This window comes from Gambusia affinis, linkage group LG15, assembly GCF_019740435.1.
Source record: "Gambusia affinis linkage group LG15, SWU_Gaff_1.0, whole genome shotgun sequence".
In the NCBI taxonomy this organism is placed as follows: domain Eukaryota; kingdom Metazoa; phylum Chordata; class Actinopteri; order Cyprinodontiformes; family Poeciliidae; genus Gambusia; species Gambusia affinis.
This window is the reverse complement of record NC_057882.1, coordinates 9,488,452-9,513,783: the sequence shown is the minus strand read 5'-3', so window position 1 is coordinate 9,513,783 and position 25,332 is coordinate 9,488,452. Positions and strand designations below refer to the sequence as shown.

General features: G+C 37.9%; 3 protein-coding genes across 5 annotated transcripts; 1 reads left to right on the top strand and 2 right to left on the bottom strand.

The window, feature by feature from the left end:
* Positions 1-569: 569 nt before the first annotated feature.
* Positions 570-11,767, bottom strand: LOC122844416 (complement factor B-like). The gene is made up of 18 exons (XM_044139811.1): positions 11,631-11,767; positions 10,399-10,605; positions 10,124-10,309; positions 9,388-9,564; positions 8,115-8,201; positions 7,769-7,908; positions 6,445-6,589; positions 6,215-6,343; positions 5,890-6,000; positions 5,135-5,269; positions 4,547-4,656; positions 4,226-4,364; positions 3,909-4,047; positions 3,728-3,804; positions 1,472-1,572; positions 1,269-1,398; positions 1,134-1,183; positions 570-1,024 (listed from the first exon to the last, which is right to left on the bottom strand). The coding sequence occupies exons 1-18, from the start codon at positions 11,686-11,688 to the stop codon at positions 851-853; spliced, it is 2,295 nt and encodes a 764-aa protein (XP_043995746.1). The 5' UTR covers positions 11,689-11,767; the 3' UTR covers positions 570-850.
* Positions 11,768-12,846: 1,079 nt separating this feature from the next.
* On the top strand, positions 12,847-17,951 carry chek1 (checkpoint kinase 1). Of its 2 annotated transcripts, none has more exons than XM_044139809.1 (14): positions 12,847-12,961; positions 13,207-13,272; positions 13,539-13,653; positions 13,719-13,827; positions 14,157-14,221; positions 14,298-14,367; positions 14,447-14,635; positions 15,447-15,551; positions 16,302-16,385; positions 16,667-16,733; positions 16,815-16,983; positions 17,088-17,219; positions 17,329-17,430; positions 17,625-17,951. In XM_044139809.1, the coding sequence occupies exons 1-14, from the start codon at positions 12,954-12,956 to the stop codon at positions 17,718-17,720; spliced, it is 1,377 nt and encodes a 458-aa protein (XP_043995744.1). In that variant the 5' UTR covers positions 12,847-12,953; the 3' UTR covers positions 17,721-17,951. The 2 variants fall into 2 exon arrangements, with proteins under 2 accessions (XP_043995744.1, XP_043995745.1); XM_044139810.1 differs by having other exon boundaries at positions 12,853-13,019.
* A 95-nt stretch (positions 17,952-18,046) lies between these two features.
* LOC122844414 (V-set and immunoglobulin domain-containing protein 10-like 2) lies at positions 18,047-24,319 on the bottom strand. 2 transcript variants are annotated; one of them, XM_044139808.1, is made up of 10 exons: positions 24,080-24,319; positions 23,141-23,416; positions 22,365-22,649; positions 22,014-22,271; positions 21,636-21,926; positions 21,100-21,456; positions 20,388-20,510; positions 20,260-20,284; positions 20,067-20,167; positions 18,047-18,406 (listed from the first exon to the last, which is right to left on the bottom strand). In XM_044139808.1, exons 1-10 carry the CDS (start codon positions 24,294-24,296, stop codon positions 18,267-18,269), a joined length of 2,073 nt encoding a protein of 690 aa, XP_043995743.1. In that variant the 5' UTR covers positions 24,297-24,319; the 3' UTR covers positions 18,047-18,266. The 2 variants fall into 2 exon arrangements, 1 of the variants encoding a protein (XP_043995743.1); XR_006372881.1 differs by lacking the exon at positions 18,047-18,406 and having other exon boundaries at positions 20,083-20,167; positions 21,095-21,456.
* Positions 24,320-25,332: the final 1,013 nt, after the last annotated feature.

Genomic DNA, 25,332 nt, shown 5'->3' with positions numbered 1-25,332 from the left:
TGTATATTTTTTTCCTAATCATCCTCAGAGTCACAATTTGTAGTTCATGTCCCTTTGCTCTGCATTGGCTGCTTCTCTTGTTGACTCTTCTGTGCAGCTCTTGTTGGGTCATCCAAGGACTCCGATTTGGTTGGTCATTTGTGGGAACTGATGTCTATTTGTTAGTTTGTCTTGGAAAGTCATGATTTGTGCAACATCTGATAAAAAATAAAAAATAAAAAAAAGAACCATCTCCCTGAGGCCATTTGGGGCAGTGGTTTGCACTCAAATGAAAAAGTCATGGACGACTGTTTCCATTTTGTATTTTAAGGCTAAATGGAGGAAATCCATTTGGCTTTAAATGGATTGTTGAATGAAAATAAAAAGATGAAGCTGTGTGCTGACTCTTGAGTATTCACTATTTGCTTAAAAAATAATCACTTTATAGTTTTGTTTGTTTTTTCAGCTGAAAAAAAAAAAAACGTTACGGCAAATCCTGCAGGTGATTTTTCTCAGCCACCCAAAAAATAATTACCTTTAGATGCGAAGAATGAGAAAGCCCAACTTTCTATAAACAAAATGACAACCGGTAAAATACCATGATAGCTTTAATCCAAAGTATAGTTATTTTCCAAATTATCTGCATCTTTGAAACAGCAGAACATACATTAAAACTTGATTTGACAGACACATAATCATTCATTCGTTAATAGAGGGAACATTTATTTTCAAACGTTACATAAACACTGAATGCCCTCTCATGTGGGGTACAACCCAAAGGTCAAAGTCTGAGAAGAGAGCAAATGTGTGAGTTTAAAATGCCTTAAGTGCACATTTTATGTTATGATCCAATTATAGCGTGCAGTTATGCTCAGTTTTTCAGGAATTTCAGTGCTGTGTAATCTTGACTATCATCTCCAAGGTTCTGAGAAAGAAAAGGAATCATTCTAAACAGATTGATATGGAAATCTCTGGACTCAGCAGTGGACTCAACCAGTTTTTTCCCATCGCACAGATCGTGTGTTCCCCAGCTGACCACTCCAATCTGTGAAGAAGAAACAAATTTGTCATCTCCGTTGTTACTTTGTTCCTTTTACTCCATGTTTATGACGATAAATAACTTTCTGACACATTTGCTGCACATGACTCTTTACCTGGATTGTCCGCTGGTTGAAGTTCTTGAACACAGCACCACCAGAATCCCCTGTCCCAAGAGTTTTCAACAGACAGAGTTACCAAACTGGACCACCGTTGTTAATCATGTTGAAAAGTGATAAGAGTACACCCACCTCTGCATCCTATGTGATCTCTGTGCTCAGACAGACCACCGGTGCACAAGAAGTTATCGGTCACAGCAACCCTTTCGTCGTTTGTGTTGATTCCTGGTGCCGCAAGAGCTTTTTTGATGCACAAATCTCTCTGCAATAAACCATTCAAGCATCAAAGAGACATAATGTTGGCAAACAAAGCGTCTCATTTATATAAAACTTACGTTTTCTCCAAGTTTGGCGTAGACGGTTTTTTCTTTTACCAGCAGGTTCTTCTTTGTTAGGAAATTGAGTTGCTCACGGTAAGTCTTTAACAGAATGTCCTCTGTTAATTCAGAACACAATAATTTGTAAGGGGCCTCCATTTTGACTCAAATCATTACTTGACAGTCTTTCTCTATAAAACTTTTACTAAATCTATAAAATGGCTTGCTCCATGAGACTACACTTTTTCAGAAAAAGAAGAAAAGAAAGTGTGCCATCTTTAAACAGCCATTGGGCTAATTTGTTAAAAAAAAAATGTTTTTAGAAGAAAGCTACACTTCAAAAAACAAAGTTCAATGCAGTTCTTTGGTAGAAACATATGTACATTCAATAGTAAGCCTTTGAAGTCTCTTAATTACAGTTTGCTGTATACACAGGGTGAACAATTTTAAATCTCAGAACCATATTTTGAAGGGCTCCGTATCATGCTGGTTGATAACATAATCTAGCATACATGAATAATAATCATAGATTGCTTAAGGATAGAAATTAACCTCAGAATGAGAGGAAATGCTCACATTAGTTTGCCTTTGTTTTGCTTAACTGTAAATTAAACCTTAGGAAGTTTCCAACCTAACCAGGACAAAAATGACCTAAAGGTTTTTTCCACGTGATGTGGAAACAACATGCAGCCTAAACAATCAGGATGCCGGTCAGAAGCAAAAGCAAACTAAGGTGCAGCTCCACACCCCACAAATCATAGATGACATAAGGTTCATATTTCTAACTATTTTGTTCAGAATTATTTTAGTTTAAACAACATTCTTAACAAAAATAATTAGAGTTTCAGAACAGCTGTCAAAATGTATTGATGAAATCTTTATAACTTTATAACTCAAAAGTCATGCTTTAATGTTTCTGTTTTGGTCTTATTTTTTATTTATTTTGCTGTTTATATCCATGCTAGGATCTCATTTTGCAGCTTCACTTTCTAAGTTAAATGAGAATTGTATTGTCAGTAAAAAGTTTTAAAAATTTGCCTCATTGTTCTGATATTTATACATTTTTATTAAAATACTGTCACCGCCATACTAAGCGAGGAGGTTTTAACCACATCTTTGCTATTTATGCGCAACTGTCACCTCATGATGTGAATGTGAATTTTGCATACAGATTTTTTTTTATTTTTTTTTTTTATAGTTTTTCTATTATTATTATTATTATTATTATTATTATTATTATTATTATTATTATTATTATTATTATTATTATTATTATTATTATTATTATTATTATTATTTTGCAGCAAAGTGATGACAAATTCTGTTCACTTTGTTAAATTTTTAAGAAAAAATTAATTTATCTTAGCTCCTTTTTGCTGCAGTAGCAATTTAGTATTTGTTTCCTGATTTCTGGAGATCAACACATATTTATATGACTTGCTTGAGTGTTATGTGCTCATGTGTTACCCATTTTGAAGAGTGTGTAAGAGATCAGATCATTTTGTCTCTGAAAGCACTTAGCCAATAAACTTTACTTACTTACTCCCTCAATGAAATAAGTTTTACTTGCCACATGCAAGAATAGTGAAAGAGTGACAATGTTTGTGTTACTGTTTCAAATTGAATTAGTTTTTAATCTGCATATATGAATAATAACGTGACTTGTTTCAAGCGTTTTGGGTGTTCTCTCAATAGTTTGCTATAATTGTGGCCAATTCCTCCTGCTTTAATCAAACCTTTTTAAAGTCTTTGGAGATGCGATCAGACATATTTTTGAAGCCACTCAAAGGCAATGACTTTGTTTTTATTGCAGCCCTCTTTCTAAATGTTTTGGGGCTACGTTTAGGGCCTTTCTCAATTTGAAGACATAAAACATGAGATTTTTTATTTGTCATTATGTTTGTAGAACATAATGAAATCGGAGTGGTACCCGCAGTGAAATAAATGAAGTCTTAATCAGTCCTTAGGCTGCAGGAAATGGGTGTGAGCGTGTGAAAGCTCTACTTGTTCCCATGGTGTATGTTGGTGCGATATTTCAACTTCATGTTTTCCCTCCTTTTGCCAACTATTTTGTGAATTGGATCAGTCCCTTCTTTTGATTTCCCTGATGTAGCAAAAGGAAGCTGGGTGTGTGTGGTGTTGCCTTGAAATGCATCTGCAGGCATTTCGAGGCCTGCAGATGCCATTTAACTAAAACTGTTATCATCTAATCATAAAGTGGTATTGCCTGATTTCAAGTGTGCGTAGCAGAGCGCAGGAGCCAAACCCCCAGACCTTGTTGCTTGCATGTCGACTCGCCAACCAGGTTGAGAGCTTCGCTGGTCTCCTGGGTGCAGGGTATGCATATTGGTCTGAAAGAAATTCAGGTTTTTGAAGCAGGAATGTGAAAATTGCTATCTCAATAAAAAAAAATCTAACTGTAGCCAAATTATTTAAAGACAAAGTCGTGAAATACCTCACAGATTTAGAGATATTCACAGGTTCTTCCAGTCGGATAATGGCCAAGTCGTAGTCATAAAACTCGTCCACGCCTTCTTTGACTTTGGCCTTGAGGTTATACTGTGGGTGCAGCGTGAGACTTTTCACCTTTTTCTCTGCATAAATAAAGATCAAGTATTATACAGACTGACTAAAATAGTCTGAGAAATTTAGTTACAATATTGTGTTCAAACACAGTATAATAATCTATAATAAATGTCTAATACATATTAAATGGTGATAAAATGAAAAGCTTGTTTGGTCAAATCGAGAAGGAAAGTCATTAATATTTACTTAGGCTGCCCCGTCCATCGTCAATTTCAACTACTATATCCTGTAGCGAATCAACAAAGGTGAAGCAATGGGCAGCAGTCAGGACAAAGTCCGGCGACACCAGTGACCCTAAGCAATTTTCTGGTATTCGTCCCGCTACCTGTACAGAACAGGCAGTGGAGAAAGTGTATGCTGTTAAACCAACGTGGCTTTTTGCTAAAATAAAGATGTCACATAACTCTAACAGAACCATAGATAAATGGTGCTGCAACAAATATATTTCATGGCATCTTAATGCTATTTTGCTGTATGATTAATTAACTAAATTGCTCAATTATTCACCTGGACAGTAACAAACGCCCACCATGGATATCTTTTCCTTTGGCTTTCTCTACTCTCCTCCCTTTCATAATCCATGTGCAGGCCACACATGCCTACAACTTCGCTTTCATCTGCAATGAGCAGAACAAACAAATACATGGTTAATGTAAACGGTAAACAAACGGACAGCATTTAGAAATTAAAAATAAATATTTAAACTGTAAAGGAAATACAAAAATAACAAATTTAGACCTATAGCATTAAATTAAAATAATCCACTCAGGTCTACCGAGGGGCTTCATCACATCCACCCCCATCAGAAGAAAACAGCTCTCTTCCTTACTACTTTGGGAAACTAGAGAACAATTCAGAGTACCATTTAAGATCACTTACCTCCCCTGAGTTAAATTAGTGCTAAATTAAGAATTACTGGAACTATACCAGCACACACACACACACACACACACACACCCACACGCATGCACGCACACACACAAGCCCACGCACACACGCACGCACACCCCCACACACACACACACACACACACACAACTGAAGAAAAAATAAAACAGAGGCTTTTTACAGCTTTCCCTTTTCAAAGTTGACTCACCAATTATTGAATCAAAGGTCTCCTGTAATTCTTCGTTTTTTGGCAACCTGAAATAATGACGTCCTCCTGTTCCTACAGTGAGGGGCTGCAGGTCGTCATCAAAGATTTCACTCCCGATGGCGAAGATATATATGTCTGCAAAACGATGTTACTTTGTAAGTTTGTGTTTCGTTCACATTGCAGATAGTAAAGCGCCCTGCAAAAGTATTCATACCCTTTAGTTTTTTTTAAATTAGGCCACATTGCAACAAACTTAAGTGTATTTTCTTGAGATTTTACGCACCAATTCAAAATAGTGCATGATTGTGAAATTGTAGAAAGTGGTACACTGTTTTAAATTCTTTGTTTTTTTATTACAAATTAATATCTAGAAAGTGCTCAGACATATAATTCAGCCTCCCTGGGTCGATAATATTTACAACAGTGTACAACAGTGTACTGAACAGACATGCATTAGTGCATAATTTTGAAGGGAATTATTTTTGGGGGTTTTTGTTTTTTTCATATCTTTTGAAGCATCATGGAAAGGTATTATTTTTAGAAGACACTGAGAAGCTTGACTGATGGAAGGAGCAAAATGTAAACCAATCTTTGATGAAAACCTGTCAGAAGTTGAAATTATTGACTCACAAAGGGTTGAATACAAATGCAAGCAACACTTTTCAGTTTTAGATTTATTAAAGATTTTGAAAGGCATGAACACTAAGCACTATTTATTTTGTTAATCGGTCAAATAAAAACTGAACTAAACTTACCAAGAAAGTCGTCTCTTGTGCCGACATGGTTCTCCACAGTGTGATTCATATAGACCATGTTCTTTATTCTGGCAACAGTAGGCTCAGGAGAACCACCCATGTTATACGCACCTGTGGAAAAGGTCTTGCTTGTAAAAATTTCAAATGTAAAAAAAAATATATGTTTATTGATATTCCTAGATATGTGTGAAAACATATCTTCTTTTAATGTTGTTGTGGATTTACAAAGTAACAAGAAAAGAAACAACTTGTTACCAAAGATATCAATAAACTGTGGAAGGTTGACGTGTGTTTGCAAGCACTATGTGTGATGTGGGCTTGTTACCATCTGTGAAAAGGATCAGGACATGCCGATGAGCTTTAAATCCCTCCTCTCCAGCTCGTTGCTTTATATAAGCCATCTGGTTCTCAAAGCTTTTGAAGACCAGGTTCAGATCTGTTCCAGTGTTTTTGTCTTTAAACCAAACGCCACAAAAACACAGATGTTAAACCAGAGTCCAGGTACGTATTTAAAACCGTTTTATAACCATTATCTTGTGCTCGAGGTAGACTCACTTCCTATTTTAAACGCTTCCAGGTCTTCTATGACTTTATTAAGTTCCACATTGGCACTGAAAAAATCGAGAATGTTGACGACCCTGTATACTTCGGATGAGAAGAAGACGATGTCGTAGTTTGGAGACACACTGAAGGAGGCGATCTGTGGAAAACAACAACAGTTGAGGTGCGGCGGTCCTGTGTAAACGTCACACACATCTTTACGAGCACAAGTTAACCTGAACAATTGCTGTGAAATGCTTTGTTAATCTAGCAAGTTACTGATACTTTAAATTGCTTAGGGTTGTAATTCTATAGAGAAAGCTATCCATTTATCAGTTGGGTGCTTTTCCAGAAGCGGACTTTGACAACGGGCCAAGGGCCTCGCGCCAAGGAACATCAGTCAAGATTATGATTTGTAATTCATAATTAAATTTACCTCTAATGGGCTGCTGTTGTGGCAGCCAAAGGGAACAAGAAACTGTATGTCAAATGAGCCTATAAGTGCGTGGAAGCACTGAATAAAAGCTTCACACACAACCAGACCCAACTGATTATTTTTAGAAAGATGGATTCTCATTTGCATATAAAAATTGTCCTCTCTGTGCTATAACATGTCTTTTGATTAATTTCAAAGATTGAATACATGTCCAGACCTAGTAGCACCAACTGCTACGTTTCTAACCTCCTTTAAGAGCTCAGCATATTTATTGCCAGCGCCCATCAACAGCAGTCTGTGGTCTCACCCTGTGAGCATCCTCAGACCCCTAAACTCCACCCGCAGTCAGCAGAGCCATCATAGAATAACTGCAGTCCAAGCACTATGCTGCTGAGTCTCTGCACACTCAGCGCATCGTAAGGCAGAGGGAGCTCTAAGGCAGTTGACCTTTCCATTAGAAAATAATATAAAACTTTTAATATGACCGGCTGATGACACCTAAATGTCTCGGTCTTTAGCGCAATTTTTTTAATGAACAGTAAAGATTATGATGCCGATCATTATTGTGGACTGCACAAATGCTTTGTGAGTTTATTCTAACACCGTGACAAGTTTTGCATTGCAACTTTAAAAAGGGGCGATGCAAGGAAAATAAATATTTTGTAATTTTGGAACGCCTACAGTAGTGCAGGGAAGAATATCTTTTAAATTATTCTGCTGCTGAAGAAATGTTTTAGAGCCATAAATACTGCCAGGTTTACGTGTGGGTTTTCATTTTGTGTATCAGAATCCTCACGGTTATTTTTATTTCAGACAAGAATATTCCTCAAAGGTTTTTGTCACATTTGTTTGCTCTCCTAAAAATACAACTGTAATCTTTTTTTTCTTTAAAGACGTCCTTACCTTTTTAATCAGAGTTATGGTAGCGTTTTTTGCCGCCTCAAAATCATCTTTTCCTATGCTTTCAGAAATGTCCACACCTATGTAGATGTTGAGAGTCCCACTTTTTGAAATCCTGATAAATCTCCCTTCTTGGGTATCATCTGTGTAACGAGAGGTTTTATGAATGAGCCACGTTCATACAGTTGTTTTACATGTGCAATCAGGAATAACTAGCAATAAATATCTTTTTGTCATGCCATATGTCATCTCACTCTTAGTCATGCTTAACAAAAAGTAAGACACTCGTTTCTAATATATCACAGTTATAGTTTCAAATATTGTCATAAGATAAAGTCCAGGAACTTACTAAGAGATTGTGTAATGGTGAGGGTGCCTTTAATGGCACCTCCAAATGATTCTGCAACCTCTTGTGGGGTATCAAATGTGTGCTTATCTGAAAGAAATAGCAGCAAAATAAAACACAATTTAATTCAGTAATGCAGATTTAAAGATCTAGGGGGAAAAGAGTTTTGTTGACCAAAACAAAAGAAGTACAGACAAAAAAATATAACGTTTGGTTGGTCTTTTCAAAAAAGGTGTGTATGAAAGTTGAGTATTGACCCTTTTCATCTACGTCACTAATAATGATTAGTGACGTAGATGACGTCCATAATGGACGTCGGAAGAGAGGGACGGGAGTATTGAACATAGCCACTGAAATTGTTTTCCAAAATTATTTTTGCCAGTTTATTCATGGCTTCTACTTGTTCTAGTCAATCTAATTTGTCTGTGAACGTAACACACCTGGTTGGGGCTCATAGACGGCGGTATTTCTAAAAGTTGGAAATAGCTTAGAAACCGACCCATACCTCCTCCCTCCTGACGTGTTAATCAAGTTAATGACTTTCCCTGAATTCACAACACATCATTTATATGCCTACGTCATAAACAGCGTTTCCCTTTACAATGGAGCAGCCTTAAAAACATACAAGAGACAAGATGCTAATCAGTTTTTTGGGGTTTTTTTATACATGCTAGGCTACATGACAGTGTGGCATTGTATGCATGGTTACTAATGGTTAGACGCGTACCTTCCCCATAAGTGATGTCTTTTTAATCATACGTACTTATAAAGTATATGAACGGTAATTTTCTTTCCTTGTAAAAAGTGTTCGATGCAAATCCGTGATTTCACCGAGGGCTGACAGTCATTATTATTGACATCAGCTGTCCATGGTCGCCATATCTCTCCTCATTAAAAGTTATGAGATAAAATTACATGTTTTGTTTCTATCCTTATCTGTTTGTCCAACCGACCGCGCAGGGCCCAGTGACCATTTTTAAAGTGAGATTAACTAAAGAGAAGCGATATAAGGCAACCAGTCTGTTTTAAACTAATTTTAAAGGTGCGCATGTTGACTTCCGTCATGGTGGAGTGGGTGGAGTTCTGGACAGCGTGACGTCACGTGCAAAAGCTCAATAGGGCTTTATTTGGTTCAGAAGACTCCAGTCCAAAGCACTTCACACTGTATTCAGTCATTCACAGGACGAATTAAACAAGATGACTTCATTTTAAAGTAGCTCTGTATCTAAGGAACAAATTATTTAATAACTATTAATATAAAATTAACAAATCTTACAGTAGCATGCTGGCTCCGTCCCGGTCCACTGGCCGTTCTCCAGACACACTCTTTCCTTAGAGCCCACCAAAAACAGTCCGCTATTGCAGGTGTATATCACTTTGTCATCAATCTCAAACATATTCCCTGCTCTTGAGGCTCCAGGTGGGACTCCAGGATCAGGACAGGCAGCACCAGCTGGGGAAAAACAAATGAAACTCAGTTCCCGACTGTTCTTTCTAAAAGGGTATAAAAGGTTTGAGGTCTTATTTCCTGAAGTGTATTGATGTAGTGTACTCTCTATTACATGTTTTCAACCCTTTTTTTTTTCCTCCAAAGAGTTTTTGCGGTGCTAGTGGCTCGTATTTTTTGCGACAGTAGGCAGACAGGAAGGAGGGCAAGGAGAGGGGGGAAGACATGCAGCGAAGGTTGTTGGGACTGGGAGTCGAACCCGTGACATCCGCATCGAGGACCGAGGACCAGGGCCTCCAGGCGTGGGGCGTGCTAGCCCTCTGCGCCACCACAGCACGCCCTATGTTTTCAACCTTAACTCTGTTGGCTAGCACCATGTTTGAAAGCTGCATTAATGAGGATGGTCACTTCTTCTTTGTTTTCAGATGTTATCACATCCTAAAGTCTAATCCTGTCTCAAATACTAATTCTTACCCCATTTAATTCATAGTAAATTCTCCATGCACCGAAAAAGTAAGCAAAACAAAGCAAAGCAAAAACCAATGAAATGTTGCTCAAGACTTACAATCACGGCTGCAGATTGGAGTGGAGCCACTCCACTTCCCATTTGGTAAGCAAATCCGTTTGGATGATCCTCTCAGTGTGTATCCAGAGTAACAGTCATATGAAGTCTCATTCCCCACAAAGTACTGGACCTCAGGAGGAGAGACGTTTCCATTCTCCAGAACATTCGGATCAGGGCATTCAACAACTTCAGGAAAATCAGCAAAGAGGAGTCAGAGTTGTTACTTTGATGAAGTCTGGCGTAAATTATGAATCACTGAAAGTTGTGGCGCTCACCTTTGCATCTCTGTGGTGGAAACCTCTTGGGTGCTGGTTTCCAGGAGCCGTTTTCCTGGCAGATACGGTTCAAATGAGGGTACGGGTAGTATCCCTCGTTACAGCTGTAGATGAGTAAGCTGCCTTTCTTCAGCTCCTTGGTCAGTGTAAAATTACCTCCCTCGATTTGTATACCACGGTCAGTGCAATCACAAAGAACCTCAGCACCTATGCAAACAGACAGACATTTTTGTTTTTTGGTTCAGCGTTTTTGTGTTTCTTAAACACAAAAATAGGCACACAACTAAATGGCATATGCTTCACTGTATGGAATGGCTTTCATCCAAGGAGAGCTTGAAGTTCCATAATATAATATAATATAATATAATATAATATAATATAATATAATATAATATAATATAATATAATATAATATAATATAATATAATATAATATAATATAATATAATAAAATATAATATAATATAATATAATATAATATAATATAATATAATATAATATAATATCATATCATATCATATCATATAATATAATATAATGGCTGTACAGTGGTGTAGTTGGTAGAGCTGTTGCCTTGCAGCTAGAAGATCCTGGGTTCGATTTCTGCCCCTACTTTTAACAAAAAGTAAGACACTTACTTCCTGTAAGTGTCTTACTTACAAGAATTAATACAGGAATTGAGAATTCCTGTATTAATTCTTGTTGTCTTTTTATTATTTATTTATGTATTTGTTACTTTTTCATTTTCTCTAAAACATATACGTAGTTATTTTTTTAAACATTTGCACTTCAAAATTCTTTCTATATAAAAGTCAGTAATAATAATAGTGTTATTTATTAATGTTATTAATATTATCATTAGTGATTGATTGCCAAAAACAATTGAAACTGGTGCATTCATAGGTTTACCAGGAAACTGTAATCTTCAGTATTTCAATAGTAATGTTCATTGAATAAATAAACTCTTTTTTTTTTTGGTTAAATATGTCAAAACCTTATACTAATTTTTTTGTACTTAAATCAAGGATGTTAATTTTACAGGCGCATAATGACCATTCCATATTTCTAGCATCTGACTTTTTAAATTTGTAAAAATAAACTTTTAGGATCTGGTGGTGTCCAGCAAATTTTATACATTTCACTCAAATGTACAAGAGAGACACCTGGACATTCTTGAAAATCTGGAGTTATAAACAAAGTGCAGGTATTGCATGTTAATTATAAGTTTCTTACCAATACTGAGGAGACACAAGAGTGCAGCATGCCAGCTCCAGTTGCTAGAAGCCCCCATGTTTTAGCCTAATGAGAGAACAAACTGGAAATGCGATAAAATGGCAGGAACATCTGATTTATTTCAGAGTGGATAAGGTTCGGGTGGGGGCGAGGGGTACAAAGACAAACAAAAACTAGTCTGTTACTCATTACCTGTTTGAGCACTAAAATGAGATCAATATGTGTGTTCCCCCGAAACTTTTCAGTTTAGAGTACTTTGTTTAAAGTATCTGCCCAAATACGAAGAAAGAAAGGATAACTTGTAAAAAAAAACAAAAAGCCCGAGATGGCTTAGATAACTAGGAATAATCATGCTTTCTCATGGATTTCCTCCTTAATTTTTTGGAACTATTCTAAAATAGGCCATAACCTTTTCCTTTCTCTTTAAAATTCTGGTTTTCCCACTGTGTGTCCACGCACAGGGTCACATGTTGCACAACAAAACAAAGTCATTGTGAAACAGAGATAAAGTTCAAACATTTGCCTCATCATTTCCCAAAAACGAAGGTAAATTAGAGTGAAGTTTGCTGATTAACTTGTTGATTTAAGCCAACACAAGTATGAACAGCACCGTACCCTTATATCTTATATATACCGGGCCCTCATCTTTTTATGTTGATATTTTATTGTAAAAAAATAAAATAAAATCCCTAAAGCCTGGACGCTGGAATTACAGGGAAAGTAAAATATATTTTTGAACTTAATGAAAAGATTTTTCAGTTACAGGCTCAATTTTTATGCATAGATTTTTCTCAATATTTTCTTCTTGACTTGTATGATTTTCTCCAGCGCCATCTTGTGGGGTAATCTCTAGACCCCATGCAACCCGACTTATGAGATGGTTTAATTCGGCTTTTAAAAAACTATCACCATTACTTGCGTTGTTGTTTGTTTTTCATTCTAACCAAATATTAATGAGAAGGATGATTAATTATATTAATTCGATTAATTCGTGCAATTTAGTTAATGTTCCCTTCATAAACATTTTATTTTATTTTGTTTTGTTTTGTTTTGTTTTGTTTTGTTTTGTTTTGTTTTGTTTTGTTTTGTTTTGTTTTATTTTATTTTATTTTATTTTATTTTATTTTATTTTATTTTATTTTATTTTATTTTATTTTATTTTATTTTATTTTATTTTATTTTATTTTATTGCGAGAGAGGGCAACAGCGCACAGACCAACGTTGTTCTAGCGGAAATGACGAAGCTTTGCGGAAGTTGCGTCCAGTTAAACAACAAGGCGCCAATTTTTCGTCAGGATTTTCTAAAGTTTCCACCGCTGACACATGACAAGGTTATTTTAGTCTTTCGCGAACCGCCTTATGCGAAAACTGCAGCTGCAGGCTGTTCAGGTGCGATGAAATATACAGATATTTAAATAACTTTTTTCTTTAAATGAATGGTGACATTTAACATCTCGCGTCCTTCCTAGCATGTCTAGACTTTAGGAATGACGTGTTTCAAATGCACAGTTGTTAATGAGTTACGGAGTCCTTGTTTGATATGTGTTGTAAAAACGTGTTTCTGTTTGCATCGCAGCATGGCGATCCCTTTTGTGCAGGACTGGGACGTCGTTCAGACTCTGGGAGAAGGAGCTTATGGAGAGTAAGAATGACTTGTTATCGATATTGTTACTCTTTACATAGTCGTCAAAAACAGTAGATTGGGCATATTTGTCCACTCGAAAATGCAAATCGTGTGTTAAATTTTGTACTCTCTGAAATATAGATGTTTGCATATCAGTAAAAACCGCAATACATTTATGCATGATCCACAATTTTGCTTTTCCACACAACTTATTTTCATTTATTTAAAACGTTGTCACGTGCCCCATAATTCAACCACTATTTTTGTTTTACTGATTGTGTCAGAGTGAGGTTACTGGTGAACAGACAGACTGAAGAGGCAGTGGCAGTGAAGGTGATTGACACTTCTCAGGCTAAGGAGTGTGCAGACAATGTCAAAAAGGAGGTCTGCATCCATAAGGTAGGCTGCTTATTTTGCACTTTAAGCCTCACAAGCTCCACATTTTAACACTTATCCTCTGTTAGATACTCACCCACCCCAGCATCGTCAGGTTCTTTGGTCATCGAAAGGAAGGACAGACTGTTTATCTTTTTCTGGAGTACTGCACCGGAGGAGAACTGTTCGACCGCATTGGTAACGGACAAGTTGTTGCAGAATGTTTTTGTGACGTTTATTCTCAGTATAAATTTGCATCTACAACCCTTTGTGAAAGTGCTAAGAGCTCTTGAAAATTTCCACATTCATCACATTTCATCCATAAACCTTAATATATTTTATATGGATTCTACAGATAAATGTGTGCTGCAACAACATATCGTCTGACTTTACCTTTTACTTCATATATTTGCACTTTGTTGTGTTGTTTTATCACATAAAATCCCCCAAAAAATACAAGTTCATCTTGCATATAATTTTGTATGTGCTATGTTTAAGCCTTTTTGGGGTTCCTTCTGTTGTTCTAGAGCCTGACGTGGGGATGCCAGAGAAAGATGCCCATAGGTTTTTCAAGCAGCTAATAGCCGCTGTGGTGAGTAAATTCCGACTGTAAAGGTTTGCATTTAAAACTTGTTTTAAAGTTTTTTGTTCTTGCTTTGTTTTCACAGGAGTACCTTCACAACCTTGGCATCACCCACCGAGATATAAAGCCAGAGAATATTTTGCTGGATGACAAAGGTGAGGAAATAAAATGTGGAGAAACGGGAGTTCATGTTTAATGTATTCATGTATCATGAGGTGTTTTCTTTCCTCTTAGACAACGTGAAGCTGACAGATTTCGGTCTGGCCACCATGTTTCGTTTCAAAGGGCGGGAGCGCCTTCTGAATCGACTCTGTGGAACGCTCCCCTACGTTGCTCCTGAGCTTCTCAGCCAGCAGGAGTACAAAGCTCAGCCTGCAGATGTCTGGGCCTGTGGGATCGTTCTGAGTGCCATGCTGGCAGGAGGTGAGACACAAACGGTGCATTTGGACTGTAGGAACTTTCAGTTTTTGGGAAATTATTGATTCCTCGAGTTTTGCATTTTGCCCACAGTCACCATAACCAGATACATTTAGACACCTTGGAAAGTGACTAAATCAATTGTTTGATTAAAAATAAATATATAGAGAGGTGTTCTACTCGCATTGTACAGTGAACCGTAGCTCTATGTGAGATTGTCATTTACGATTGTCATTACTACTATTAGTATTATCCGTACATTTTCTTGTCTCATGAGAATTAGCTTATAGCTATCCTATCTATGTAATATAATTTATTATGGGCATATTATATTATGTAATATGATATATTAAACAGGCACATGAACAATGTAGCATGGATTCAATTACACATTTTTAATAATTATTGAGTCAGTAAGTAATATATTCCATTAAATTGGGATAAGGGATAGGATTAAATAAGTGTTCCCTTCACTTCTTCCTACTCCTTTTCAAACAGAAAAGATGAAGTAAACAACTTATTTTGCTCTTTATGTATTCACATGTTTTTCTCTGTCCTACTGATTGCTTGTTCTCTTGTTTTTTTTTTAAAAAATATGTTTGAAATAAATAAACAAATACAAATAAAGTCGTCAGCTTTATTAATCAGGGTTTGTCACTTTTTTAATGTGAAGCAAAAGTGATGAGATGAAAATTATCTGGATTTTTCTTTTCTTTTTCTGCTGAGTATCCGTGTCACAAATGATCTGGAGGATTTCCTGTGACTTGCTGCTGAGGTACAGAAACCTTTGGTCGACATGTTTGTTTTTGTTTATCAGAACTGCCCTGGGATCAGCCCACCGAGAGCTGCCAGGAATACTCAGACTGGCTCCAGAAGAAGACTTACCTTCCTCCCTGGAAGAAAATCCAGCCGATGCCACTTAGTAAGACTCAGACTTACAACTATATTCTGGAGAAAACAAAAATACACAGCATCTGACATGGATTGCAGTGTTTTTCCTACTAAAATGAACTTGGCTTTATTAATTCATATTCTGTAAAGATACAGGTGGAAATCACTTATATAGTCATCATCCCTTCATTAATAAAATTTTAAAAAATACTTTTTTTAATAAGTAATTGCAGAAAGTACTGTATTTCTAAATTATGCAATTTTCTCAATTATGCAATCTTAAAAAGCTTGTTAATTTTAAATTTGAATAACTGTCAACAAATAAGAGTTTGTAGGATATATTCCCCATTCCATACATTAAAATGTAAAATTTCAAATATCTGAAATATAAAGTATGTTTTATTTTTTTAATTTTTTTAAATTATGTCTGTTTATTTACATCACAATTTGACTTTTTGCCCAACTCATCGATCAGTTTGGTTTCAGACCTGTAGATAAATGCAGCCTCAGGTTCTGGTTCATACTTGAATAGGCACAAACACAATTTTTAAAAACAAAATAAAGCCAAACCAGAGCATAAACTGCTTCACAGAATCTTCATTTACAAAACAACAACCAGTTCCAGGTTTGGTTGAGTCTGCATTTTCTGATTTTTTGAAGTAAAGCTTGTATAAGTTAGTCTAAAATATAAAGATTTTACTCATCAAATATTTTGTATTCAAAAATGTTTTCAAATCTGCAGTTTAAATTCTTGTATTTTTCTGTAATGTCCTTTGTAAAGGTTTGCTGTCCAAATTGCTGCAGCCCTGTCCTGATGCAAGAATCGTTATCGCAGACATACAGAAGGATCGCTGGTTTACTCAAGGCAAGCCTGATTCAAACTTTTACCTTTCAGGCTTCATGTAGCATTAGATCAGCATCATTTTTTCATAAAGAGCTAATAATTCCTTGTGTTGTATTTTGAGTTAATAGACATAAAGATGAACCCAAATTATTATGCAATTAGAGCAAGTTTAACTTCTCAATTTGGTTTTATTTACTCTTTTGAAAGAAGAAAAGGGTTTTAGTTATTTTCAGATGTTATTTTAATCATGTATCTTAATGGGTTAATATTCACAGGGCTGATTTCTGTCTTTTGTCCTGTAGGTTGTCAGAGATCAGGGTCCAACAAAGTTCTTCGAACGGAGTTGGAGCTTAAATCCCGGACAAACAGGTCCAAGCCTTGGAACAAAGTGATGTTTTCATACAGATTTGGCCGAAATGCTATTTATTTATGATCTTTCCGTGTGTGTAGTGATGACAGGATGCAGTTTTCCAGCTCTCAGCCTGACTTTGCTCCAGGTGGGTGGGAAGCCATGTTGTTGATCGGCCCGACCGAAGGGCAGGTCAGCTTCTCCCAGCCGACCAAACCTGAGCACATGTTGCTGGGCAGTCAGCTGCTGGCCACGCCGGGAGCCAGTCAGGTACGGCGCATTCAGAAAATACTGCAAATGTGTTAAAAATGAACAAAATTCACATTTCTTTGATACTTTGTTGGTGAAGTTGATGTGTTTCTTCCTGTAAATAGTCGCTGTGGCAAAGATTAGTCCGAAGAATGACTCGCTTCTTTACCAACGTGAACGCCGACGCCTCCTTATCTGCCCTGAAAGACGTCTGTGACGGCATGGCACTCGTCTTCAAACTCACCTGCACCCAACAGGTAAACACTTTTTCTTTTCTCTTTCTTTAAGCGGATGGCAATTAAGGACTGCCTCCTCTAACTGTAGCTGCCGTGTTTTTATCCTCATAAAATTCTCCCTTCTCCTCAGGTTACTGTTAGCACTCTGGACAAACGTAACAACAAGCTAATCTTCAAGGTCCTTTTACTGGAGATGAATCAGCGAGTGTTGCTGGATTTCAGGCTGTCTAAGGTAAGCGGTTGCGTTTCAGATTGATGCCCGAATGTGGTTTTCCATGCGAAAGAGCATTCAGGTTGAATTCTTCTAAAACCTTGAACGTGCAAAGCAATTAATATCGCTTAATCGCTTAAGAGAATACATCAGATGCTTTTTGGGAGTTCTGGTTTGCGTTGCTCTGAAACGCTGAAATGACTTTGCCTTTTCAGGGTGACGGATTGGAGTTCAAGCGACTCTTTGTGAAGATAAAGCAGAAGCTCGGAGATGTGGTCTGCACCCAGAAGATTTTACTCCCCATCACATAATAAACAGAGACAAACACACGCTGACATGGACTTTAGAGACAAACTGTATATATTTACATGTTCCTGTTGTTAACACTTGTTTTGTTTTTTATACTCTTGAAAGATCAAAACTTTATAGATCACATAGTTTTCCACAATTTGCCTTTCATAAAGACGGAAGTGTTCTGGTTGTTTTTCCTATGTTAATGTTCAAAGCTGAATAAATTAATAAATATCTTGTTTGCTAAATGATCTGTGATAATGAAAAAAATCGTATGTTTTAATTGATACACAAACGCGTGTTACTATCCTGAATGCAAATCTGAAAGAATTTGAGGTTAATGTGTAATGAAGACGGACGCCTGGTAAGGCGAAAAGCTAAAAAAAAAAAAAACACTTAACATGTACATATTATACATAGCAAATTGACCGTCTAGCTCATTTTTGCAGCGCCTGACCTTTTAAAACCAACATCAAAATGTTTTGTAAGATAAATCGGACAAATCGATGTGCATGACGCTATCTACAGCAAGAGCTCCAGTGTAAACTACCATTGGTTTATTTATTCTAGGATTCTGCAGCCTTGACTGTGATCGTGACGCTCACTGGCTCGTCGTCTCCAGAGGGAGGGGCTTGACTGGTGGGGGTGGGACTCCTGGGTGAGGCGGTGAGGGGCGAGGATGCCCTGGGTATAGAAACGGCTGGGCCTGAAAGAGGTCAACATCAAGGGTCAACATCCAGTAAACGACAGGGAAATATGCACTCAAAGTTCCATCCATCCATCCATCCATCCATCCATCCATCCATCTTCTGCTTATCCGGGGTCGGGTCGTGGGGGTAGCAGCTTCAATTGATCAGTCAGGATTATTTGTGTGCCCCATTTTAGCAAAAAGACAGTTCAAAGTGCTTTACATCATAAAAGTTATGATGTAAAGCAATATTTAGTGTATATATCTATATATATATATATATATATATATATATATATATATATATATATATATATATATCTATATCTATATATATATATATATATATATATATATACTGAGATGTCTGATATATATATATATATATATATATATATGTCTTCCAGTTTGCAGGGTGACTGGCACCACTGTGGTCTTCACCTTCCAGGCCCTCCAGTTCCTCCCTTAGGCCCTGGTATTTCTCTAGTTTCTCATGCTCCTTTTCCTGATGTTGCAGTCACTTGGTATTGCCACATCCACCACAACGGCTTTCTCTGTTGTTTATCCACCACGACTATGTCTGGTTGGTTCGCCTCACCATTTTGTCTGTCTGGATGTCATTCTCCACTATATATATATATATATATATATATATATATATATATATATATATATGTCTTCTAGTTTGAACATAGCAGGAGGAGCAAAATGTGTGTGTAGTCCAGGTCAGACTCTATTTTGATTTTCTATGGAAATGAACTGAACTGAGGGCTGTACAGTAGAGCTATTGCCTTCACCTGGAAGGTAGCTGGGTTCGATTCTTCGGCTGGGGTCTTTCTGCATGGATGCATTGTGCATGGTGGGTTCTCTCTGGTTTCTCCCAGTCCAAAAACATGACTGTCAGGTTAATTGGTTTCTCTAAATTCTCCCTAGGTGTGAGTGTGTGTGTGAATGGTTGTGTGTCCTGTATGTTTCTGTGTTGCCCTGCGACAGACTGGTGACCTGTCCAGGGTGAACCCGCCTCTCACCTGGAATGTAGCTGGAGATAGAAACCAGCAACCCTCCCGACCCCATTAGGGACAAAGGGTGATTAGAAAATGGATGGATGAACTGAACTGTTAATCTTCACTGCAAAAACCCAAAATCTTACCAGGTATTTTTGGTCAAGGTTCTAGTGCAAATGTTTTTTGTAAATTTGAATTTAAACCAACTTCCATCTTCTCAGTAAGATATATGAGCTTCTCTTAAGTAAACAGTTTCTTAATTTTGATTTTAAGTTAAGTGCTAGTTCCATTGGGAAATTATTTCACTTATAAGATTTTTTTTTCCCATTTTGTAAGGCAAATAACCTGCCAATGAAATCATTATTTTTTTTAAATCAATATCAAGAAATTATAGACAAGACATAAAAGAAGCTAATATATCTTGCTGTAAAGATGTATTTTTTCAAGCATTTTTTCAAGCTGTTGGGTTGAAAATGTTGATTAGATATACAATATCAAAACATCTGATTTTTCCAGAATGGTTTTAGTTTAAAGGTTAGAGGCTGCCAATTCCCAATTGTGTGAAACAGTGTAGGTGGAAAGGCTTTTAAATAAACTGTTGATTCTTAAAATTGCAAAATGTTATATTAATAATGAAAATAGAAGAAACGGTTTTTGAGGCAAGCTTGACTTGCCTGCAGTTGATAATCCCCCGATGTCCTCTATCCCTCCATCTGACCCTCTGACCATTTCATCCTCTGGAAAATTAATGTTCTCTCTTGACTGGCTGTGCTGCCTAGAAATAAACAAACAAGAAAAAGACATGGATTATTTATTTGGGAAATGAGCTTCATAAGGATTAACAAACATCAATACCCAGATACTCACATGCCAAACAGCATGTCATGCAGTCCTGGGGGGGACAAAAATACAACATTAAGCCATAAAACAGTTTAGGTGACTTTATTATCACATGCTGCATTTTCAACATTGTGATTCCCCTTTCTAGGACTCACTGGGATTGTTGTTGCGGTTGCGGATTATGTACATGAGCAGCAGGACTGTGAGAATGGCTGCGAAGAGCATCCCGCCTATCGCTGCTCCGATCACAGCAGGGTACATGCTGTTGCGTGGTTCCGCTGCAAGAGACCACAGTTACAGATTGCAAAATAGTACACCTCTGAAATGAAAAAAAAAAAAAAAAAAAAGAAAATAGTTCATCCTGACAAATACATTGTGTAAGAATTTGAAGTGGTTCTAAACCAGTTTGTGCTGCAAACTATTGCGAAACTGGGGAATGTAAATCTTACTCCAGTCTAAATCCTCTAGTTAGCCCAGTAAAATTTCTACAACATGTATAATCTACTTATTTTGACAAATCAAGTGTTTTATAAGAAGAATCTAAATGGGGTCAGTTTTTAGAAAGTTTAGAGAGGAAGGAAATGGAAACAGAGAGAAGTTGGGTGAATGTGCCAGTGTCAGGTGTGTGTCAATGTGTGCACTTGTGTTTTTGTTGTGTGTGTCTTTCACCTAAGAGGATAAAAAGACAAAACAAAATTAGACCTTCAACACAGTAATCAGCAGCAATCACAAAAAAAACTGATGGCTGAAGAGATTTAAAATATCATCTGGTCCTGTTCAACACATATTGGTCTACTTGATTTGCTTTTTCCTACTGTTTTTAAATCTTGCTGGTATTGTTGTTTTTTAAGAGTTCACTTACTGTACCTGGAGTTTTTGTTGGAGACGGGTGTCCGATGGTGCGGTGGTTGACGGGTGTTATGCGGAACTGGTAGGTAACGGTCGGAGTCAGGCCTCGAACTGTGTGACTCCTGCTGCCTGGATCCTGGATGACGGTACGGTACCAGTCTTGGGAGGAAATCCTCTCCTCCATCTGCAGCTGTGAAATATTGCTGCTCCCTCTCTTGTTTGGTCGCTCAGACACCCACTGGTGCTCCAGGTGGAAACCAGTCCATCCTCCAGTCTCCTCCGTACCGTCGACCTGCCACTCCAGCTCCACCTCATTACGCTGTCGGCTGTTGTACGTCGCTCTGATCAGGGTTGCATTGGGTGGCATGGGGTATCCTGACAAAACCAAAACAAAAAGATATAAACTAATGTATAATGTATATATTTTACTTTCTGACTTTTAACAGCTAAAAAATGTCAATAAGAATTTAAACTTTATTGAATCCTAATATGAAAAGTTACTTCTCCTTACTTCTTCTAAGGGCTTAGAAAGAAAAATTAAATCTGATTCCTACTCTTGACCACCAGAGTGACGTTGATCTCAGCGCCTCCCACTGCGTTTGAAGTGGAGCATCTGTACTCTCCGCTGTCCTGCATCTCGTCGGTTTCTCTCACAGTCAGGTTGGCCCAGGCAGACGTTCGCAGCAGCATGTACTTCGACGTGTCTCGGACATCCACGCCCTGATTGTTGAACCAGGTGATTTCATTGGCTGGAAGGTAATTGGCTCTCAGATTGCAGGTGAGCTGAACGTCACTTCCCTCGTACACAGAGATGACTCTGCGCTGCGTCAACAACACCGGGGCCTCTAAAAATGAAATAGGCTATAGTAAGTAATTTTTTGTGCAGTTCCTTCTGCTGTTTACTGTTTGGTACAGTGATCGTTAGGACTGACCCAGTGTGAGCCTACAACTCTTTGCTTCCACCAGAAGTGGGTGTTTAGCGTAGCAGGTGTACGGTATCCCACTTCGGGCCATCCCATAACGGAGGACCAGGATGTTGGAGTTTTCTTGTCCTCCTTTGCTTTGGCCCCCTGGTCCTTCCCACCACACTAGGGCCTTTGGGGCCCCTCCATCCCAGGAGCAGGACAGCATCAGGTATTGCTGAGCGTTTGTGACGTAGGCAAAACACACCGGTTCTGCAGGAGGAATGTCTGTAAGGAGGAGTAACATGGAAATAAAATATGGAATAACAACACCAAAACACTTTTTTTTTTCATCGTCTGCTGTGACCTGTGTGTACTCACATGTACGCGTGCTGCACTCTGTAGTTTGTTTCAGAGCAGGATGGGAACCCACACATCTAAACAAGCTGTTAGGGGTCATGCTCTCAGAGGGCAGAATGACGGCGGTGCCACTTTGTAGATTAGTTTGTTGTTCTGCGTTCACCTGGGTTTTTCCTGCCTGCACCAGATCTCCGGCCCAGTCCAAGGACGGGGAGGGGAATCCCCCGGCCCAGACGCAGAGCAGCTTCAGAGCAGTGTGATTCAGAGCCGCCTCCACAGAGCAGGAGGGGGAACCATCAGGAGGGTCTGCAAGGATAGATCATACAGTGGCCACGCAGTGACGTTCGAAGTGGCGGTAAAGTGGAGAATACATTCTTCAACATGCTGGGTTTGAATCTTTTCACGTGACTAAAGAGTAGAATGAGTCATACGTAACCACTTCTATGATCAACCTGGACTTGCAACAAAGGGTACCTGCCAAAGTGCCTTCGAACTCTCCGAAGGTCCAACTCCTGAACAGATGTGCAATACTTCCTTTCTCTTGTTTGTGTGTTTATGTTGGTGTGTGAGTTTGATCTGATGTCTGAATGAGTGAAAATGAAATGCTGAATTATTTAAGAATAAAGAAAGACAGCAAAAAAAACAAAGCTTGATGTGGCAAAAGAGGAAAGACCCCATCTATAGTTCTGCATCTTATTGTACCAAGACAGAGAAAGCACTCTGGAACTGAAGAACGTAGGGTGGATAGAAGAGCAAGAGCGGTAATATCAGGGCCAGAGGTCAGAGGTCACACTCACAGTAGACAGTCAGGCTGATGGTTTTTTTGGAGCGGGTGTTCAGGTATGTGTTCTGGGCCAAACAGGCGTAGTCTCCTGTGTGCATGCGAAGGATCTTGGTGATGGTGTACTGCGGCCCACTGTAGACCTGGGAGTTGTTGTAGAACCAGACGTACTGACTGGCTGGATTGGACGGTGCTTGACACATCAGTGAAACAGTCTCTCTCTCCAACGCTGAGTAACCCCGCTCTGTTATACTGTACGGAGTCACGTCTATCCGGGGGATGTCTGGACCATCTACAGAGAAACAACATGGGAGCCTGTAAGAAATGAAAGGCCCAGATGGTCCAAGCACTGATACCATTTGTCAGTTTGGGGTGGGAAGACATGTGATGGTATTATAAGGAGTAAAGCTTTTACTACTCTATGTTGCATTCAATTGGATGAAAAGCAGCCAATCAGCATCACCAAATCAAAACACTTCAGTAAAAAAATAGGGTCAAATTTACTAAACAAAATTTGAGGTTTTATAACAAACACAAGACAAAGTAATAAGATAAACACATGAATTTAGAAGGTAAACTGTGATCTGTGTCGTGATTAATGCTTGGGATATTTTTGTGAGATATTATTGTAGCTACTTTATTTTTTTGTTGTTGTTGTTTTGCCAGTGTCATCTTTCTCTTCACACAATGTTTTTGTTCTTGAACTAAGACCTTCAGAGGAGAACTGGACTTATACTAACACGAAATTATACACTTGTGGACTCTACTTATTGATTATTTGTCAGAACAAAAAGATTAATAAAAAAAGCCTTTTTTTTATTTTCATTTCTGAAAACAGAAAATAAATGGGTATGTATTCTTTTCGAAGTCAAAAACACTCATCGTGAATTTGCAAATACACTAACACTTTTAAAAAGTTTATAAAACATGATGAAAGAAACTTTTTAACACTCACAGATGGTGTCCAGCCATAAGCGGTTAGAGCTCTCACTGTTGACGGCATTGGTGGCCACACAGCGGTACCAGCCAGTGTGGTTTCTGTTGATGTCCGTCATGTTGATGAGGTTGCTGCTTCCCTGCGCCACCACCGTGATGTTGCCACTGCGGGTTTCGTGCTGCCATACGTACTGGATTGGCTCGGTCCCGTTTTCCAGGTTGCATCGCATCCACATTGTGGAGCCTTCCACCGGAGACACATCGCTTAGCAACAGATACGGCTTACTGACGGGGACTGCGTTCAAGAAAAGTACAGAGAGAAATAAGCGTTTTATGCTAATAGTCATTTTCATTATGTTGTGTTTTCGCAGTGCATGACTGAACCACTCAATGAATTCTGACTCTTTTGTTTGCATGAGACTCTACCAGCTTTAAGGCTACTTGTAAACTGAATGACTGTTAATTCTGTTGATCACAAAAAATGGACAGACTTGTTTTGGTCTAAAACTCTTAGACTTGATCTATGATTTGTGTGTTTCTCTTTAAGATCACACAAACTGATTGAATGAGCTTGTTGCCAAGCACTTTATTTATGAATTCACAAATATATCCCCAAAATTGCTAAGTTTTAAAGTTAGTCTGCGCATAAGGACAATGTTTTAAAGCACACCAGCGAGTTCACCTGCGAGTGACTGACACAAAACAAGGTTTTGGAATGACCTAGTCAAAGTCTGGACTTACATTGGACTTACATCCAATTAAACAGGTGTAGGCTGATCTTCAAAAGGCAGTAGATGCTCAAAAACCCCCATAACGATGTTGAACTGAAATAATTTTGCAAAGAATTGACCAATTTCATCTACAGTAAAAATTTGATTAAAATTTTAAAATTTTAAGTTTTTGAAACTTTAAATGTTTTCAGAACATGTGCTTTGTAATTTTGCATGCTCAGTCATGGGCTAAAGCGAGCGCTTAAATTAGATGTTTCAAAATATTTTAATACAGGAGATCAGGCTTAGTGGAAAAAGAGCACTGGGGACAAAACAGTCCTTCACCGAAACAGAAACAAACCAAAAAAGAAACACCTGTAAAAGAAAAATGGTTTCGTTTCAGCCCTGTTTGCTTCGCATTGCTGTAAGGACGCAAAGCAAAAAAACAAGCACATAAAAAATATATGACTTGGCATCCAAAGCGAGACAGTATGGAAGACCAATTTTTAAAACTTTATTGCTTCTTGATTTTTATTTTATTTTTTTAAAGACAACTGTTAAC